The 20,965-nt window shown below is 35.4% G+C and overlaps 1 protein-coding gene across 3 annotated transcripts in view; it reads left to right on the top strand.

The window, feature by feature from the left end:
• Positions 1-20,965, top strand: part of Csmd3 (CUB and Sushi multiple domains 3) — a 1,209,570-nt gene that overhangs the window by 223,288 nt on the left and 965,317 nt on the right. For all 3 annotated transcript variants that reach the window (XM_052161507.1, XM_052161506.1, XM_052161505.1), the window contains exon 4: positions 5,665-5,859. In XM_052161507.1, coding sequence (XP_052017467.1) covers positions 5,665-5,859 — 195 coding nt within the window. The remainder of the gene's footprint in view (positions 1-5,664; positions 5,860-20,965) is intronic.

The raw sequence follows: 20,965 nt of genomic DNA, 5'->3' as shown, positions 1-20,965 counted from the left end.
CACCTGGGAGGCTCTGCTAGTGCATGACAAATGCAGAGGGGGACACTCTCATCCAGCCATTGAACTGAGCACAGGGTCCCCAAGGAAGTAGCTAAAGAAAGGACCCAAGGAGCTGAAAGGGTTTGCAGTGTCATAGGAGGAACAAGAATATGAGTCACCCATTACTACCAGAGATTCCTGAGCTTTGAAGTCAGACATTCAGGCTTTAAACTACACAGTGGCTATTAGTTGTTTGACTTGGGCAAGTTGCTTAAGATACTTTAGCCTTAGCCTCTTTCCAAATAGAATGTAGTAATTGTGATTATATGTGCACTGTGTTTCATGAATTCAAAAGTTGCTGAAGAGAGACTATTTGTAGACTGATACCCAATCCAAACTGGGACTTTGCTTTTGTAGCTCAAGAAATAATACATTTTAGTGCTTTTACTAGTATCTATTACAAAGAAATGTTTATGTTGTTAGTGCTTTTTATGACTAAGATAATTTGAAAAAATTACAGAGCATTTTATTTTTAATACATAGTGATAGTAAAATTTTATAGAAGCATGTCACTAAACTCTATTTTAACAACAAAATTGTATTTAAATTTCTTTCCTGTGTTTCCCAGAGTCATATTTGTTACATTCAAAATCTTTTATAGTTTTAGAAATTTATATGCTTTGTTATACAATGGTTTATATAGTTAAATCCTATCCTATAAATTGCTGAGTACTTCACTTATTAGATAAAGCCATAGAAGAACACTGCATCATTCCAGTTTATAAACCACATACACACTTGAAATGGCTCGATTGTCTGTTACACAGAATGGTAAAACTAACAGGAAAATTTTTTCTTCCCTAAATTCACAGACATTTTGAGAACAAAGATAAATTCTTCAATTTATATTTACTTTTTTACATATGGTGAAGGTAAAGAAAGAAATGTAATTAAACTAATTTTAAATTATCCTCCCCAGTTACACTTTTTTTTTTACATTTTGTATGATAGAATATGAAAGTAGAGGTATTTTTCTCTCTTTTTAAAGTAATCATTCCTCTTGTTTACATCTCATATGATATGCCACCTCCTGGTTTCCCCCTCTACCAACCCCCATCCCACATCTGTCCTCTTCCCTCCCCTTTGCCTATATTAATGTCAGGCTTAATTATGTTGTAGGTTGCCCTCTTGAAATTTCTTTTAAATATTTTGAGGTCATTGTCAGTGAATAGAGTCACCATATCTAGTCAATGATTAAGTTATTCTTTGCATTAGATGCAATTCTAGTAGCAAATACAATAGAACCACCTGGCATTAACTTTTGATAAATGTCTCACAAACCCATTTTATCACTTAAATCTCTGCTTTCCTTAGCAGTAACCTCTTAATATTTCGAATAAATAACACTTATTGTAAACACTTAAAAATACGAATGACTTTTTATATATTCCTTTACTCAATCACTTCAATCTTCCTTCATTGGCAATGTTGAAGTCTGATAAGAACATCTAAAAAGTACTATAACCTTCCTGTGTGATATGTTAAAAATAAAAGATAGAAGTATAGCATGCAACATTGCATTTTTAGATTAAACCTTTGAATACAGTAGAGAATGGAGCAGTACCTCAATGGAGAAAGTGATTCTACAAAAATCATAGATTGACCTTCCTCCACAGGACTTTGTTAAAGGCCATCCAAGAAGACAGACCCTATAAGAGCAGCCCTCTATAGGTTGAATCGGGGGGGGGGGGGCTAACGGTGCAATTCAGCTAGCTAGACTATTAAATATCGGAAAAGTTTGGATTCAGAATGAGACTTCTTAATAAATTCAATAGAAACAAATAGAGGAAGATACTCTCTTCAGGCCTCAGCATGCCTACACCTGCAGACACTTGTCAACACACATTGCATCAGGCACATAACCCCCACAGAATTAATTTGTAATTATTAATAAGAAAAGTGGGTCATATAACTGTTTAATTAATGACCTAGCCTTCTCATTTGTCTATTTTAAGTTAGTCCTAAGGGCTTAGAGGGAAATTATTAAAGGTTGAAAAAGGATAATCATGAGCAACATCTAAAATGTGACAATCTATGAAACTTGAAAGTGAAATATTTTACATAACTTTGTGAATAATTCAGTCCACAGGTGGTTATGGGGAGATGATCTCATGTTCATTCAATAGATGATAATCCTGGTCATATCATTCTAGAGGATAAAGACAAGACATGTTACAGATTAATATTCTTTCCTTTTCTTTGTTAAAACATACATTTTAAGAGTCTTTGGGTCTGGATGTTATCCAGTCACAAGACCAGAAGTTACATAATCTGGGATGATGCCATTGCTGTCTAATTCATTTACCTCATCTGTGGGATAGGTCCTGTTTCTGCTTTATGTCATTCATCAGTGCAATATTTATTCTTGGTTTAAATATAACTTCAAACTAAGTATAGAAGGTATAAAATAAACTTTCCTACTTTTATTTTATTTTCCTCTGAAACCATTTTCTGTGAAAGTATATGAAATCTCCTTTCCTCTCAGATATATAGCTTTATGATAATTGAAGTCCTGACCTTAATTATTTTTAGAGTGTGTAAGGGAGAGGAAGTGTTTTGATTATGAGGTCAGAAGTGGTAGTTTCATTAAAAGTATTCCTTTGTTATTACTCTACTCAAAGGATTGAGTTCTCATTCCATTTATCAAAACTTATTAACCTTAGCATCTATGCCAGCAAGTAAAAAAAAAGCTGTTGTTACATGTAAAACATGCTGCGATGCTGTGCGTGTGTGTACATGTGTTGGGTTGTACTTGTGTGTATATACACACACATTCTTCTCTCTCTCTCTCTCTCTCTCTCTCTCTCTCTCTCTCTCTCCCTCTGTGTGTGTGTGTGTGTGTGCATGTGCAGATCAGAAAGGCAAATGGAGCTATTCCTTTGAGTCTCTCTCTCCCTCTCTCTCTCTCTCCCTCTCTTGTAATACTTAGGTTGGACTGGCAGTTGGTCAGAGCCATGAATTCTCTCATGTTCTACATTACCACGTAAACAGAGTTGGTGCTACAGAGGTCTATCGCTGCACCTTGGTATTCATATGGGTGCAGGGCACCCAAAATCGTTCCTCTTACTATGTAGCAAGCATTTTTAGAAACGAGCCATCTGTCTCTCTAGTCTGAATACCTTTTAATTGCTCAAATCCACAGACAATAAATCTGTTTGAAGTATTTTTGGAACTCCACAAATAGACTATATTTTTAAACAATAGTGAACACAATAGTAAAAAAAAATATGAGGAAATAAAAAAAATTTAGGAGTAATTAACTTTGACTATTGGTATTTTAAATATCTTTTAAATATTTGCTTATGATTGTGACCTACTATTTATACAAATCCTTGATATTCCCTAAATGTTAGCCAAGTGCTTTAATTTCCTACATTTGTGGAATCTAAAATAGCTATTATAAACTAAGAGTAAATATTTTACCTTTAAAACAAATCATTTAGTTCAAAGTTCTCCATTCTTATTGAACTTGTTAATTAAGTACACTGATGTTATAATTTAAATTAATCAGTGAGTTTTTGCACAAGCATAAAAAATTAAGACATTAATAGAATTGTGGAGTTGCTACCAGATTCACAGGAATCTGAGTTAGTTAAAATCTTTTTTTCTTCAAAATTTATGGCTCAGTACATAAAACATACAGAGGGGGACACTCTCAGCCAACCATTGAACTGAGCACAGGGTCCATAGTGGAGGAGCTAGAGAAAGGACCCAAGGAGTTGAAGGGGTTTGCAGCCCCATAGGAGGAACAGCAATTTGAACCAACCAGTACCCCCAGAGCTCCCAGGGACTAAACCACCAACCAAAGAGTACACATGGAGGGACCCATGGCTCCAGCTGCATATGTAGCAGAGGATGGCCTTGTTGGACATCAAAGGAAGGAGAGGCCCTTGGTCCTGAGAAGACTAAATGCCACAATATAGGGGAAGGCCAGGACTGGGAAGCTGGAGTGGGTAGATTGGTCAGCAGGGGGCGGGGCTTAGGGGATATTCTGGTATGGGAAACCAGGAAAGGGGACAACATTTGAAATGTGAATAAAGAATATATCTAATAAGAAATTACCTTTGAAACCTTTATAACAACTTAAACATGGTTGCCTATGTGATACTGCCCAGAAAACATTTCCAAAATTATTAGCTTCTAGTTCAGTGAAAGTGGGTTTCTAGGCAATAAGCAAAATATAGTAGTAAGGAAAGGTATCTAGTCTTCTCCGGCAACCATGTGCTCTGAGGTTCACATACACATGCATGATAATTTATAAATGTTCATTTATGTAATGAACTTCACACAAACACACACACACATGCAAATACAAATATGCATACACATGCATACATCACAAGAGAAAACAGAATGTAAGGAAAAAATATCACAATTACTAGAAGCAAGTTATAAAGAATTTATAAACCTATGTTTATACATATTCTGGTTTTGTAACATTTCAGCTATCTATTATTTTACATGATTTTTGCATTTTGATAATTTCAATTTGGAATGATTATGTTTGACATAATTATTTTGCCAGGAATTTGCTAATGCTTGACATTGAATCAATATCTTTATAAAATAAGAACATGATTCACTTTTATATCACAACTATATTTTCAGCCTTTTTGAAATTTTGCAAGTATAGTTATTCCCATATACATTTAACTAACTCACCTAAGATTTAATTGCCTCTGAACTGTTGTAAAATTATCCCTTCTGGGAAATTAACATTTATGTGGCACCAGTAACTGAACAATTTACTCAAACTGCTAAACTACTTTTTTCATATTAGTTAATTTTAGTTTAATTGAGTGATATTTACAATACCAATTTCATGTGATAATAAGTTATATATATATATGTGCTTTATACCTTATACATGTTATAAAACATATATATATATATAACCATATATATATATATATATATATATATATATATATATATATATATATATATCCTAGCCTCATTGCTCTGCAATTTCTAATATATCTAAATCTTCACTTACAACTCAGAAAAAAATTGACTTTTTTCAAAATTTATGTAACTAATACCCTAGATTTTTATATTGACTCATTTAAAATGTCATATGTCCATGCATTTTTTACTATTATTATTTTATTATTATTATTACATACACAAATTAAAACAAATAAGTGAGCTGAAATGTTATTAAATTACTTAAATTAAAAATATGTTCATTTTATACTAGTATATTTTTTTATTTAAAAAGATCTTTATTCAAAATGTGCATGTTTTTTAATGTGAAGTTTAGCATATGTAGAAATATACACCATTCTCTCATTAAATGTAACTTTGAAGAAACTATATAAATTATATTGATCTCAGTTTTAAAACCCTGTAAAATATGACAGTATTTTAAACTTTGTATTGAAAATTAAATAATATAAGGCATCAAAAACTTTTAACAAAACTAATTACATTTCTGATGTAGTGAAATTTAGACACATTACCAAAATTAATCTCTTCTCTGCTGAATGAGAAAATGCTAAATTTTCAGTCTGAAATTTCTCCTCAGGCAAAGAATAATAAAACCTAAATGTAATTTTATAGTAATAAAACATTAAATATAATTCAATAACTCTAAATTTCTTTTTTATTCTTTCTTTACTACAGAATTACAGAGTAGCTCCTGTGGAAATCCAGGAGTTCCACCTAAAGGTGTACTGTATGGTACAAGGTTTGATGTTGGAGACAAGATCCGCTACAGCTGTGTAACTGGATATATCCTTGATGGCCATCCTCAACTTACCTGCATAGCCAATTCAGTTAATACAGCTTCCTGGGATTTCCCTGTTCCCATCTGCAGAGGTAAAAATAAATGAACAAATAAAATCATATACTATATCTATCTATATGTCTATCTATCTATCTACTTATCTATATCTGCCTCCATATATTATACATATATATGTGTATGCGTGTGTGTGTGTGTGTGTGTGTGTGTGTGTGTGTATAATAGTGTGTGGAATATAATGAAAACCTGTTAAATGCAAGAGTATATAAAGCATAACTATTTATAATCTACCTATTATCAATTTATACCCTAGATTTCTCTACCATATATCATCTATTTATATCAGGAATGGAATGACAAATATTCAAACGTAAAAAACACTCATTAACCCAAAAGTACTTTTAAGTAGAGTGAGCTATTTCTATTCACAACCATTCCTATATTTATAATGAAATACATGCATACATATTTTCCAATTTATATTAGAAAACCATATAGATGTTATGATGTTTAAAATTTAGGATTGCTTGCATAAGCTGTCAGACCCATTATTTTGCTTTAGTTGAGAAATATTGACTACCTCTATATACTAGTCTTGCCTGCAGAAATTCAGGAGATCAACATTATTCAGTCTGCACTTTCTTTCCTATCATGATGTATTTCAACAGTCCATTGAGGCGTGTTTCTCTAATTCCTCACTGACTAGTGTTAGGTAGGAGTGTGCAACTACCCATATAAAAATATTTTCCTCAAGCACATGACTATAGATGAAAAGCACAGTAACCAATGAAATAAACCACAGATTACTTAACTTTTATATATTTTTGGAAATGTATATGTGTACATTAATGTATTTTTAGTCTATTCAATACTCTTAGGATTTTGTATGTATATGTGAAACCTACCCATTTAATTATTTTTAGTTAGGTAATGGACATTATTTACCAGAACATGGGAAACTTAACCAGTTTCTATGTAACTACAAAAGATCCCTTTCCTTCCACATCATTACTGCCAATAGATCCTCAGTAACAGGGGATGCTGGAGTAACACCGCCTCCCACTTGTTAACAAATCCAGTCTTCTGCAGTTAACCTCAGCTGCTATGAGTTCATGATTGGTCTCACGCAAATCACATGAACAATTTGAGTTCATTCTTTCTCTGGTCAATGAGATGAATTTTTAAAAAATCTGCTGTCATTCTAACAATCTTAAGCAAACAGACTCTATAAGCAGTTTATTGTTGTATGTGGGATATCCACATTATTTCCAAGCTGGTCTCTGTGTTGGTATTTTCCCAGTATTGCTGTTTGGTGCCTCTGCTGCTCCTTCTATTGCTATGATTGCTACTGTCAGTTTTATGCCAAACAGTGAAAACCACTAAAGAATTTAGAAGCACTCTATCTTTTAAATGAAAAATAAAAAATTAAACACTATATATTTAAAAAGATGATTGGTGAAGATCAGTCAAATATTTAGCATAGAGGACTGAGAAAGTCTGAGAGTTTAGTCAACTTGAAGTGGACAACTTCTCCTTTTCAATTTTATGAATGGACATGAAAAACATGTTGTTATTAGGTTGAAAAAAAGAGTTTTTTTAAATGAACCACAAAGCCATGATTCAAAATATCATTCATTCAATTTCCTATTCTACAGAATGACACAACTGTGTGAGATATCTGCTCATATCCTAGGAAGCAAGGCCTCTGAGTGTGAACCTGAATTGTTCCTGTGTGGCAGTCTGCCCTTATTCGATCTGTGGGGAGCCACTATTTTCTCTTCCAAGGCAATAAGCAAATTTTGTCCTCAGCAGTGTTGGAAGACACTAGAACATTTTTGTAAACAGATGTCTGTGAAAATATTGTCTGACACAAAGGTCAGTTGAAGTATGTTCAGAAGATGTCCATACCTATGAGAGTGCCACTGAAGAAATACCTCAGGATTCAAGGGGGTTAGCAAAAAAAGCCAAGCTTGAAATGCTTTAGCTATACCAAAGTATGACATTTGAAAGTCAAGTTACCATACATTGAAACTTCAAATAATTAAATTACACCCAGGAGAGAATAACTGATCTCAAAGTAAGCAGAAATAAAGTCACATATATACCATATACATAAAGATATGCGTATATGCACATATTTTAAAGAGGCACAAAATTCAGTCACTAAAATATTTCATAAACATTTTAAATTGAGGGTTTAAAAGGAGATTCAGTCTGTGTGTGTTTGTGTGTGTGCATGTATTGTGTATTTTTTCTGTGTGTGTTTATGCATTTGTGTCTGTATATGTTTGTATGTGTGTGTGTGTGTGTGTGTTTTATGTGTGTCTGTGCTGTCTGTGTGTGTCTGAGTCATATACAACCTTCAAAAAGTATGCGAGAAAAGGACCCAGTAGCAAAAGGACTGATCTCTTCTCTCACTGCACTGACTTGTATGATTTGTTCAATATGGGGCAAGTGAAAAGCTGAGGGGAAAAAAAAACACTAGTTTTCAAATATGCTTACTTAAATGTGGTTTTATTGTGTTGTGGCTGTTCTGTAAACATGAGATTATATGTTTTTTTCTATGAGTTTAAAAATCATATATAACATGCCAATATAAGAAAAAAAGGAGATTCAAATAAAAACAAAAGATATTTCAAGTATTTACAATAGTTCATCATCAACATTACATTAATCTCTGATACAGGATTCTTCACCCATTTCAACTCAGAAAATGGAGTTTGGAGTTTAAAAAATGTGTTACTCTAGTCTAAACACTCATTGTTTCAGCTACTGACTAGATCATTGGAGAAACATACATACTTCATCTTCTATTTAGAAACTAGTAATAGAATGGTGAAGATATAGAGGCAGAAGGACCAAAGCCACAATTGAGTTAATGTTAAAGGTATTCCTGAGGTATTCAGGACCCTTGCAAGAATGATTATATACTCAGTCATGTTAGAGTTTATTGCAGTCATGAACACAGGTGCATCTAGCTCAATTATTCCACTTTGCAACTCTTATCATATCTTCTCCTTTCATGCTTCTTTCATTTTGTTGAGATCCCCTTTCTGATCCAAGGTTAATTTTTTTTAATTATTTTATTTATTTTCTATATTCTTTGTTTACATTCTAAAAGCTTTCCCCTTTCCCAGTTCCCCCTCCCCATATGTCCCATAAGTCCTCTTGTCTCCATCCATTCTCCTATCTTCCCCTCTCCCTTTTCTCTGTCCTGGTACTCCCCTATAATGCTGGATCAAGCCTTTCCAGGATTAGGGCCCTCTTCTTCCTTCTTCATGGGAATTATTTGATATGCTAATTGTATCTTTAGTATTCAGAGCTTTAGGGCTAATTAATATCAGTGATTGCATTCCATGTGTCTTCTTTTGTGATCGTGTAACTTCGCTTAGGATGATATTTTCCTGTTCCATCCATTTGCCTAAAAAAATTCATGAATTCATTGTTTTTAATTGCTGAATAGTACTCCATTGTGTATATATACCACATTTTCTGTATCCATTCCTCCATTGAGGGATATCTGGGTTCTTTCCAGCTTCTGGCTATTATAAATAAGGCTGCTACGAACATAGTGGAGCATGTGTCCTTATTGCATGCTGGGGAATCCTCAAGGTATATGCCCCCAGGGAACCAAATAACCCTATTAATAATGGGGTAAGTCCTAAACAATGAATTTTCACCTGAAGAAATTCACCTTAAGAAATGCTCAACATCATTAATCATTAGGGAAATGCAAATCAAAACAACCCTGAGATTTCACCTCACACCAGTCAGAATGGCTAAGATTAAAAACTCAGGAGACAGCAGGTGTTGACAAGGATGTGGAGAAAGAGGAGAACACTCCTTCACTGCTAGTGGGATTGCAAGATGGTACAACCACTTTGGAAATCAGTCTGGCGGTTCCAAAGAAAACTGGACATGACAGTTCCGGAGGACCCTGCTATACCTCTCCTGGGCATATACCCAGAGGATTCCTCAGCATGCAATAATTTTTTTGCCTGAGTATACACCCTCCTCTTTTGCTCCTGCTTCCCAAGGCCTTGCAGGCACATTTACTTTGACTTTCACTATAACCTCTGTGAGTTCTAATTTATCAAAGAGTGGCACCCTCTGTGTTTGTAAATGTTGCCTGCTTAACTTCAGTCTGCCAACTTCACCTTTTCTTTTCACAGCTACTAAAACTAATGAATGCATTTACTCATTTAAATGGATTCATTAAAACCCTACCCTGTGAAAAGCAGCATTTTATATGCCAAGGAACCAAAGATTGATTAAGAAACAACTCTTGCCTTTAAGAGCTTGTGGTCCAATGGGGCAGACTATAATGTAATCAAGCAATTACAATAATGTGTGATAATTGATTTAATGGTAGGATCTGTAGGAAAGTTGGGCACCTTTATGAGGAAAGCATTAGTATCTCCTAGTTGAGGGGATGGAAGTTCACCTGGGGACAGAAATTTAAGAGCCAGCTTCACAGAGAATAACTAAAAATATGAACTATATAGAGCAAGCACATTTTAAGTAAGGTAATAATTCATGTAGAAAGTACAAATTTTCCTTTCCAGCCTTAGACGTAGCTTTCATGTGTTACTAATACTCACTGGCTAAGCGCTGAATCTCTGTCATACTTCATAGAGCACATGATCTAATTTTCCATGCTCAACTTTATTTCCCACCAACCGACTTTTATTACAACTTAAAGAATGGAGAACTAATGTGTTTTCAGGATATGTCATTGTGATCTTGTTCAAAGGGAAATACAGAGCATGGTTTAATCCATACCTCAGTCTTCTGCTCTTGTCACTTGATAGCATACTGATTCCTTAATTTATAACTGTGCAGGGGGCTGATAATTCTGTAATGATCTCCCTATTGCTTCCCACCGCGTTTACACAGAGTCTTTCCTTGATGAAACCTTTGCTTTGAAAGTTCTTTGCTGCTTCCTAGCCATGATAGTTTAATTAAGAAAGAAACAAATGTCATATCCACCTTGAGGGCATGGAACCAGCATTTTTATGTTGAAAAGCAGGATCCTTTTTTTATCAGCAACATCTGCTAGTATTTGGAAAAGGCAACTAAGTTCCTGCTAGGCCAAAGCCTAAAGAAACTTAATGCTTGGCCTCATACCTGGAACACTTAATTTTTCTGTAACCCCTCCCTTTGACTGACACTTCTGTGAAATCTATTCCCACTGAGATTTCATTTAGCCTAAGAGCCCTTCTCAGCCTAGTGCTCCCAACACTTTGTAAGAACTGAGAGCAGTTTGGGTCTATGGAGAATGAATCCTAGTTTGAAACTACTCAAATTTGTAATGGAAATCTAGATACAGAGAAGTATTTAGATAATATACTCCAAAAAATCACTACAACAGACATTCATGAATTATATTGTTTCATTGGAATCTTGCCACTTTTTCACATTTAAAAATTTATTAGATGGATCAAAGTACTAAGATATAATGAATGACATACATAATATAATAGTTACCATTTGTGTTGGGAATTATTTAAATTTGGATTAACTAAGTAATTTTTGAAAGGTACTGGGCCATTTTTTGTCTAATCTCTAAAAATTAAGATTTTATTTAGAAGTTCAGGGAATGGGGTGATGAGATAAAGGGTGTGGACATATGAAACACTGATGCAGCTGTTCTTAATCTGATGGCATCTTGTTGGGACAAATTTGACATCAGTAATGTAGGGGTGATCCAGACAATTGGTGCAATGTGATTGTCGTTGAATATTTGACCTGACAAACATGCAAAAGGCTTACATGGACAAAGTGAAATACATTTCAACTAGCTAAACTAATAATTGTAAGTGGAAAGGTTTTCCATTACTTACTTAGATATAGGAATATATTTCACCCCAAGTATGATAAGGGAAATAACTAACTAATGAAGATACAACAACAGATTGCTTAGTTGCACAGGGCATTTCCTTGATAGAGATATGAAGTAACCTTAGACAAAAATGTAAGGCCAAATATCGAATTGGTATTTGTCATGAAACTTACTAGCTGGGGAAGTATAAATCATAGGAAATTAGAGGACACATCTTCCTCCAGAAGTAGTGATCACGTGATGTGATTTACTGTATTTATATGACTTGATGGCTAATCTCTCAAAAGTCACCCTCCAAATAACTTTCTCTTATTTTGAAAATAAGAATTTTCAAAAGAGGTTGATATTAGCTACCTCCTTCTGTATTTCTTCCCTGAACCTTGTTCAGGCAACATATCTGTCACTACTAGGAGTCTTAACTAGGCTTCCCATCCTATATTCTGGGAATTTCCATAGCTCTAGGTTTCTGGATTCCATTCCCACTGCATCTCCTACCTCTTACTCCCTTTGTCACCCTCCCACCTGAGCCCTCCTCTCTCCATCCCAAACCCCTATGTCTGGTCCTTTCCTCCACATCCACCTGTCATGTAATTTTATTCTCCATAATTGCTCTTAACTCTATGTTTATTATGTTCTAGAATACATAAATATTTTGAAGCACTGTTAATGAAGAGAACATTATGTTCACACCACTCTACAAGCCAAGTTAAGAGCATAAAAAATTTAATACAGGTATCTATTAAAACCTCAAAGCTGTCCAGTACGGTTTCAGGATGTAAGTTCACCAGGAAAATTTTTACAAATTTCAAAGGTCATTTACATCATCATCATCTCTGGAATGATAGAAACTATTGACCATGCAAAACTCAATCCTCACCTTATGTGCCGTAAGCTTCACAAATTCTGCATCTGACACAAAATATGAATAATATTCTTTTAGTAATTGGTTATTAAACACTTTAAATTCTAAAGGTTTCTTGAAATGAAATTACTTTTTATTGTTTTTACTCAGTTTTTTTCCTTTTCTGCCTAGGTTAATTGCTATGGCTAGAGAATTTTTGTGTTGATTTCCACTCTTTTTATCAGTAGTAGTTACCAAAGTAATCAGAATACTTTAAATATTAAGGCCACTTATTATGTACTTACATTTAATTTATAGCTAATTTTAAAAGTGCTTAAAAAGCTAAATCTGTAATACATGTGGAAATATAACACAAAGTCAAATGAGACAAATTAAAATAAGAAAACATAACATGAAAATTAGATGAATTGAAAAACAAATTTAATATTTTAAAGTCAAGTTCTGAATTCTTACATCCGTGGAGTAAGAATTGCATCTACATTAATGTGCTCCTATTTTTTATACCTTATCATTAAAAAGATCTTAATTGGATACAAATTGGAAAGGAAGAAGTCAAACTATCGTTATTTGCAGACGACATGATAGTCTACCTAAGTGACCCAAAAAACTCCACTAGAGAGCTCCTACAGCTGATAAACAACTTCAGCAAAGTGGCAGGTTATAAAATCAACTCAAGCAAATCAGTGGCCTTCCTATACTCAAAGGATAAGCAGGCTGAGAAAGAAATTAGGGAAATGACCCCCTTCACAATAGCCACAAACAGTATAAAGTATCTTGGGGTGACTCTTACCAAACATGTGAAAGATCTGTATGACAAGAACTTCAAGACTCTGAAGAAGGAAATGGAAGAAGACCTCAAAAAATGGGAAAACCTCCCATGCTCATGGATCGGTAGAATCAATATAGTTAAAATGGCCATTTTGCCTAAAGCACTATACAGATTCAATGCAATACCCATCAAAATCCCAACTCAATTCTTCACAGAGTTAGAAAGAGCAATTATCAAATTCATCTGGAACAACAAAAAACCCAGGATAGCTAAAACTATTCTCAGCAACAAAAGAAAATCTGGGGGAATCAGTATCCCTGACCTCAAGCAATACTACAGAGCAATAGTGTTAAAAACTGCATGGTATTGGTACAGTGACAGGCAGGCAGATCAATGGAACAGGATTGAAGATCCAGAAATGAACCCACACACCTATGGCCACTTGATCCTCGACAAAGAGGCTGAAAACATCCAATGGAAAAAAGATAGCCTTTTCAACAAATGGTGCTGTTTCAACTTGAGGTCAGCATGCAGAAGAATGCGAATTGATCCATTCTTTCTTTTTTTTTATTCGATATAATTTATTTACATTTCAAATGATTTCCCCTTTTCTAGCCCCCCCCCCCCCACTCCCCGATAGTTCCTTCTCTTCCCCTGTCCTCCCTCCCACTCCTTCCCACTTCCCCGTTCTGGTTTTGTCGAATACTGTTTCACTGAGTCTTTCCAGAACCAGGGGCCACTCCTCCTTTCTTCTTGTATCTCATTTGATGTGTGGATTATGTTTTGGGTATTCCAGTTTTCTAGGTTAATAACCACTTATTAGTGAGTGCATACCATGATTCACTTTTTGAGTCTGGGTTACCTCACTTAGTATGATGTTCTCTAGCTCCATCCATTTGCCTAAAAATTTCATGAATTCATTGTTTCTAATGGCTGAATAGTACTCCATTGTGTAGATATACCACATTTTTTGCATCCACTCTTCTGTTGAGGGATATCTGGGTTCTTTCCAGCATCTGGCAATTATATATAGGGCTGCTATGAACATAGTAGAGCATGTATCCTTATTACATGGTGGGGAATCCTCTGGATATATGCCCAGGAGTGGTATAGCAGGATCTTCTGGAAGTGAGGTGCCCAGTTTTCGGAGGAACCGCCAGACTGATTTCCGGAGTGGTTGTACCAATTTGCAACCCCACCAGCAGTGGAGGAGTGTTCCTCTTTCTCTGCACCCTCTCCAACACCTGCTGTCTCCTGAATTTTTAATCTTAGCCATTCTGACTGGTGTAAGATGAAATCTTAGGGTTGTTTTGATTTGCATTTCCCTAATGACTAATGAAGTTGAGCATTTTTTAAGATGCTTCTCTGCCATCCGAAGTTCTTCAGGTGAGAATTCTTTGTTTAACTCTGTACCCCATTTTTTAATAGGGTTGTTCGGTTTTCTGGTGTCTAACTTCTTGAGTTCTTTATATATATTGGATATTAGCCCTCTATCTGATGTAGGATTGGTGAAGATCTTTTCCCAATGTGTTGGTTGCCGATCTGTCCTCTTGATGGTGTCCTTTGCCTTACAGAAACTCTGTAACCTTATGAGGTCCCATTTGTCAATTCTTGCTCTTAGAGCATACGCTATTGGTGTTCTGTTCAGAAACTTTCTCCCTGTACCGATGTCCTCAAGGGTCTTCCCCAGTTTCTTTTCTATTAGCTTCAGAGTGTCTGGCTTTATGTGGAGGTCCTTGATCCATTTGGATTTGAGCTTAGTACAAGGAGACAAGAATGGATCCAGCATGCAGAAGAATGCGAATTGATCCATCCTTGTCTCCTTGTACTAAGCTCAAATCCAAATGGATCAAGGACCTCCACATAAAGCCAGACACTCTGAAGCTAATGGAAAAGAAACTGGGGAAGACCCTTGAGGACATCGGTACAGGGAGAAAGTTTCTGAACAGAACACCAATAGCGTATGCTCTAAGAGCAAGAATTGACAAATGGGACCTCATAAAATTACAGAGTTTCTGTAAGGCAAAGGACACCATCAAGAGGACAGATCGGCAACCAACACATTGGGAAAAGATCTTCACCAATCCTACATCAGATAGAGGGCTAATATCCAATATATATAAAGAACTCAAGAAGTTAGACTCCAGAAAACAAAACAACCCTATTAAAAATGGGGTACAGAGTTAAACAAAGAATTCTCACCTGAAGAACTTCGGATGGCAGAGAAGCATCTTAAAAAATGCTCAACTTCATTAGTCATTAGGGAAATGCAAATCAAAACAACCCTGAGATTTCATCTTACACCAGTCAGAATGGCTAAGATTAAAAATTCAGGAGACAGCAGGTGTTGGAGAGGGTGTGGAGAAAGAGGAACACTCCTCCACTGCTGGTGGGTTTGCAAATTGGTACAACCACTCTGGAAAGCAATCTGGCGGTTCCTCCGAAAACTGGGCACCTCACTTCCAGAAGATCCTGCTAAACCACTCCTGGGCATATACCCAGAGGATTCCTCACCATGTAATAAGGATACATGCTCTACTATGTTCATAGCAGCCCTATTTATAATTGCCAGATGCTGGAAAAAACCCAGGTATCCCTCAACAGAAGAGTGGATGCAAAAAATGTGGTATATCTACACAATGGAGTACTATTCAGCCATTAGAAACAATGAATTCATGAAATTCTTAGGCAAATGGATGGAGCTAGAGAACATCATACCTAGTGAGGTAACCCAGACTCAAAAGGTGAAGCATGGTATGCACTCACTAATAAGTGGATATTAACCTAGAAAACTGGAATACCCAAAACATAATCCACACATCAAATGAGATACAAGAAGAAAGGAGGAGTGGCCCCTGGTTCTGGAAAGACTCAGTGAAGCAGTATTCGACAAAACCAGAACGGGGAAGTGGGAAGGGGTGGGTGGGAGGACAGGGGAAGAGAAGGGGGCTTACGGGACTTTCGGGGAGTGGGGGGCTAGAAAAGGGGAAAACATTTGAAACGTAAATAAATTATATCGAATAAAAAAAATTAAAAAAAATAAGAAAACATAACATGAAAATTAGATGAATTGAAAAACAAATGTAATATTTTAAAGTCAAGTTCTGAATTCTTACATCTGTGGAGTAAGAATTGCATCTACATTAATGTGCTTCTATTTTTTTAAACCTTATCATTAAAAAGATCTTAATAAATTTAAAATTAATTTTGAAATATTTCTAGATTTGAAGTCCATTATTGTAGTTTAAAGGCAAAAGTTATTTACATAATTCTATTATATTATTATCATATAATTAACATTTAAGTTATACTTAGCTTTTATTTGTAGCTTTTTCATTTATTAATACATTATTTGCATATTATAATTCAACCTTTCTGAATTTGTTGTGTGATTATAGTACTCTACTCTACTGTTGTTTCTAGATATTTTTAACATACCCAAAAAAATGTTAGCATTCCATTAGCAGACATAATGTTATTATCAATTCTGTTTATATTTAGAACCCAATCACAACCAGGGAGTTCTATGTAGCAATAGTAATTTTGAAATTATGTTTCTCTGGCCTGAACAGCAAGCATTTTAACTACCTAGGCATCTCCACATCATAGAGCCAAGACTTTTCTTTGGGCCACAGACAGTTTGAAACCTTTTACAGATAATAATACATTTTTTAAAAATAGTCTTATAAATTTATTTATTCGATGTATTCTTTATTTACATTTCAAATGATTTCCGCTTTTCTGGGTCCCCACTCCCCGCAAGTCCCATAAGCCCTCTTCCCTCCCCCTGTTCCTCCATCCACCCCTTCCCACTTCCCTGTTCTGGTATTCCCCTACACTGCTGCACTGAGTCTTTCCAGAACCAAGGGCCACTCCTCTGTTCTTTTTGGACCTCATTTAATATGTGGATTATGTCTTGGGTATTCCAAGTTTCTAGGTTAATATCCACTTATCAGTGAGTGCATACCATGATTGGTCTTTTGAGACTGGGTTACCTCACTTAGTATGATGTTCTCCAGCTCCATCCAGAGAACCAAATAACCCCATTAAAAAGTGGGGTACAGAGCTAAACAAAGAATTTTCATATTAAGAACTTTGGAGGGCTGAGAAACACCTTAAGAAATGTTCAACATCTGTTAGTCTATGTCTTTTTATTGGGGAATTGAGTCCATTGATGTTAAGAGATATTAAGGAATAGTGATTATTACTTTCTGTCATTTTTGAAGTTAATTTTATATTTGAGTGGTTATCTTCCTTTAGGTTTGATGAAAGAAGATAACTATCTTGCTTTTTCCAGGGTGTAGTTTTTCTCCATGTATTGGAGTTTTTCTCCTATTATTCTTTGTAGAGCTGGGTTTGTGGAAAGATATTATGTAAAGTTGGTTTTGTCATGGAATATCTTGGTTTCTCCATCTATGATGATTGAAAGTTTTGCTGGGTATAGTAGTTTTGGCTGACATTTGTGTTCTCTTAGAGTCTGCATGAGATCTGCCCAGGATCTAGCTTTCATGGTCTCTGGTGAGAAGTCTGATGTGATTCTGATAGGTCTTCCTTTATATGTTACTTGGCCTTTTTCTCTTACTGCCTTTAATATTCTTTCATGTAATAATGATAAGTGCTCCACTATGTTCATAGCAGTCCTATTTATAATAGCCAGAATATGGAAAGAACCCAGGTATCCCTCAACAGAAGAATGGATGCAAAAAAAAGTGGTATATATACACAATGGAGTACTATTCAGCAATTAGAAACAAAGAATTCATGAAATTCTTAGGCAAATGGATGGAACTGGAGAACATCATACTAAGTGAGGTAACACAGTCTCAAAAGATCAATCATGATATACTCTCACTACTAAGTGGATATTAGCCTAGAAAACTGGAACACGCAAAACATAATCCACACATCAAATGAGGTACAAGAATAATGGAGGACTGGCCCCTGATTCTGGAAAGATTCAGTGTAGCAGTATAGGGCAAAACCAGAACAGGGAAGTGGGAAGGGGTGGATAGGAGAACAGGGGGAGGGAAGGGGGCTTATGGGACTTTCGGGGAGTGGGGGGGCCAGAAAAGCAGAAATCATTTTGAAATGTAAATAAAAAGTACATCGAATAAAAAATGCAAAAAAAAAAAAAGAAATGTTCAACATCATTGATCATTAGGGAAATGCAAATCAAAACATCCCTGAAATTTCACCTCACACCAGTCAGAATGGCTAAGGTCAAAAACTCAGGAGACAGCAAGTGTTGGCGAGGATGTGGAGAAAGAAGAACATTCCTCCACTGCTGGTGGGATTGTAAGATGGTGCAACCACTTTGGAAATCAGTCTGGAGGTTCCTCAGAAAACTGGGCATGACACTTCCAGAGGACCCTGCTATACTACTCCTGGGCATATACCCAGAGGATTCCCTGGCATGCAAGAAGGACACATGCTCCACTATGTTCATAGCAGCCCTATTTGTAGTAGCCAGAAGCTGGAAAGACCCCAGGTGTCCCTCAACGGAGGAATGGATACAAAAAATGTGGTATATTTACACAATGGTGTACTATTCAGCCATTAGAAACAATGAATTCATGAAATTCTTAGACAAATGGATAATGATACATTTAATGTTTGTTCTCATGTTGTTTCAATAAAGAGCACAAAGGACACAAATTGATCTAGAAAGTAGAGCACAGGCATTTTTCAAAATTTGCAAGGTGTCACACTTGCAAAGAAATAGCTAGGACTTAGATTCAAGAATTTAGTTTCTAGTTTCATTATCTTAGTCTTGATAAAACTTACTTCAGTTTTCTTTAATCCTACTGCTTGAAAGTATCTATAATTTCTATTCTAATGTCATCTAACAAGTTCTACAATTATATATATATATATATATATATATATATATATATATATATATATATATAACAATGAATGACATCTTTAAGCTTTCCTGTTCATCTGCTTCATTTTCACTTCATATTTATTTATTTATTTATTTATTTATTTTCTATATTCTTTGTTTACATTCCAAATGATTTCCCTTTCCTTGTTCCCCCCTCCCCATAAGTCCCATAAGCCCTCTTCCCTCTGCCTGTTCCCCAATCAACCTCTTCCCACTCTCTGTCTTGGTATTCCCCTATATTGCTGCATCAAGCCTTTCCAGGATCAGGGTCCTCTCCTTCGTTCCTGGGAATCATTTGATATGTGAATTGTGTCTTGGGTATTCAGAGATTCTGGGCTAATATCCACTTATCAGTGACTGCATTCCATGTGTGCTCTTTTGTGATTGGGTTATCTCACTTAGGATGATATTTTCCAGTTCTACCCATTTGTCTAAGAATTTCACGAATTCATTGTTTTTAATTGCTGAGTAGTATTCGATAGTATAAATATACCACATTTTCTGTATCCATTCCTCCACTGATGAATATCTTGGTTCTTTCCAGCTTGTGGAACCTATAAATAGGGCTGTTATCAACAGAGTGGAGCATGTGTCCTTATTACATGCTGAGGAGACTGGATACATAAACAGGATCCAACATTTTGCTGCATACAGGAAACTCATCTCCATGTCAAAGACAAACATTACCTCAGAATAGGGGCTGGAAAACAGTTTTCCAAGCAAATGGTCCCAGAAAACAAGCTGGAGTAGCCATTCTAATATCCAATAAAATAGACTTTCAACCAAAAGTCATGACAAAAAAAGAAAAAAAGCCCAGAAGGACACTTTGTACTCATCAAAGGAAAAAAATCTACCAAAAAGAACTCTCAATTCTGAACATCTATGCTCCAAATACAAGGGCACCCTCATTCATAAAAGAAACTTTACTACTAAAGCTTAAAGCACACATAGCACCCTATACAATAATTTTGGGTGACTTCAAAACTCTACTCTTCTCAATGAACAGATCAGGGAAACACAAATTAAACAAGAGACACAGTGAGACTAACAGAAGTTTTGGACCAAAGGATTTAATAGATATCTATAGAACATTTCATCCTAAATCAAAAGAATATACCTTCTTCTCAGCACCTCATGGTACCTTCTCCAAAACTGACCCTATAATTGGTCACAAACAGACCTCAACAGATATAAGATCAAACTAATCTCGTGCTTCCTATCAGATCATTATGGAGTAAGAGTGGTCTTAAATAGCAACAAAAACAGCATAAAGCCCACATACACATGGGAGCTGACCAATGCTCTACTCAATGATACCTTGGTCAAGGAACAAATAAGGAAAGAAATCAAAGACTATTTAGAATTTAATGAAAATGAACGCACAACATAGCCAAATTTATGGGACACAATAAAAGCAGTGCTAAGAGGAAAACTCATAGATCTGAGTGCTTCCAAAAAGAAGCTAGAAAGAGCATACACTAGCAGTTTAACAGAACACCTGAAAGCTTTAGAACAAAAAGAAGCTAATGCACCCAAGAGGAATAGAAGGCAAGAAATCATCAAACTCAGGGCTGAAATCAATCTAGTAGACACAAAAAGATCTATACAAAGAATCAACAAAAGCAGGAGCTGGGTTTTGAGAAAATCAAAAAGATAGATAAACTTTTAGCCAGACTAACCAGAGGGCATGGACACAGTATCCAAATTAACAAAATAAGAAATAAAAAGGGAGAAATAACACTACATATTTATAATAAGAGTATTTGCTTCTTTCTGTTCTCTTTATCAATCAGTTTCACAACCTTTACACATTTCAGAGA

Source organism: Apodemus sylvaticus, chromosome 17 (assembly GCF_947179515.1).
Source record: "Apodemus sylvaticus chromosome 17, mApoSyl1.1, whole genome shotgun sequence".
In the NCBI taxonomy this organism is placed as follows: domain Eukaryota; kingdom Metazoa; phylum Chordata; class Mammalia; order Rodentia; family Muridae; genus Apodemus; species Apodemus sylvaticus.
The sequence above is the reverse complement of the archived record's forward strand: the minus strand, read 5'-3'. Positions and strand labels throughout refer to the sequence as shown.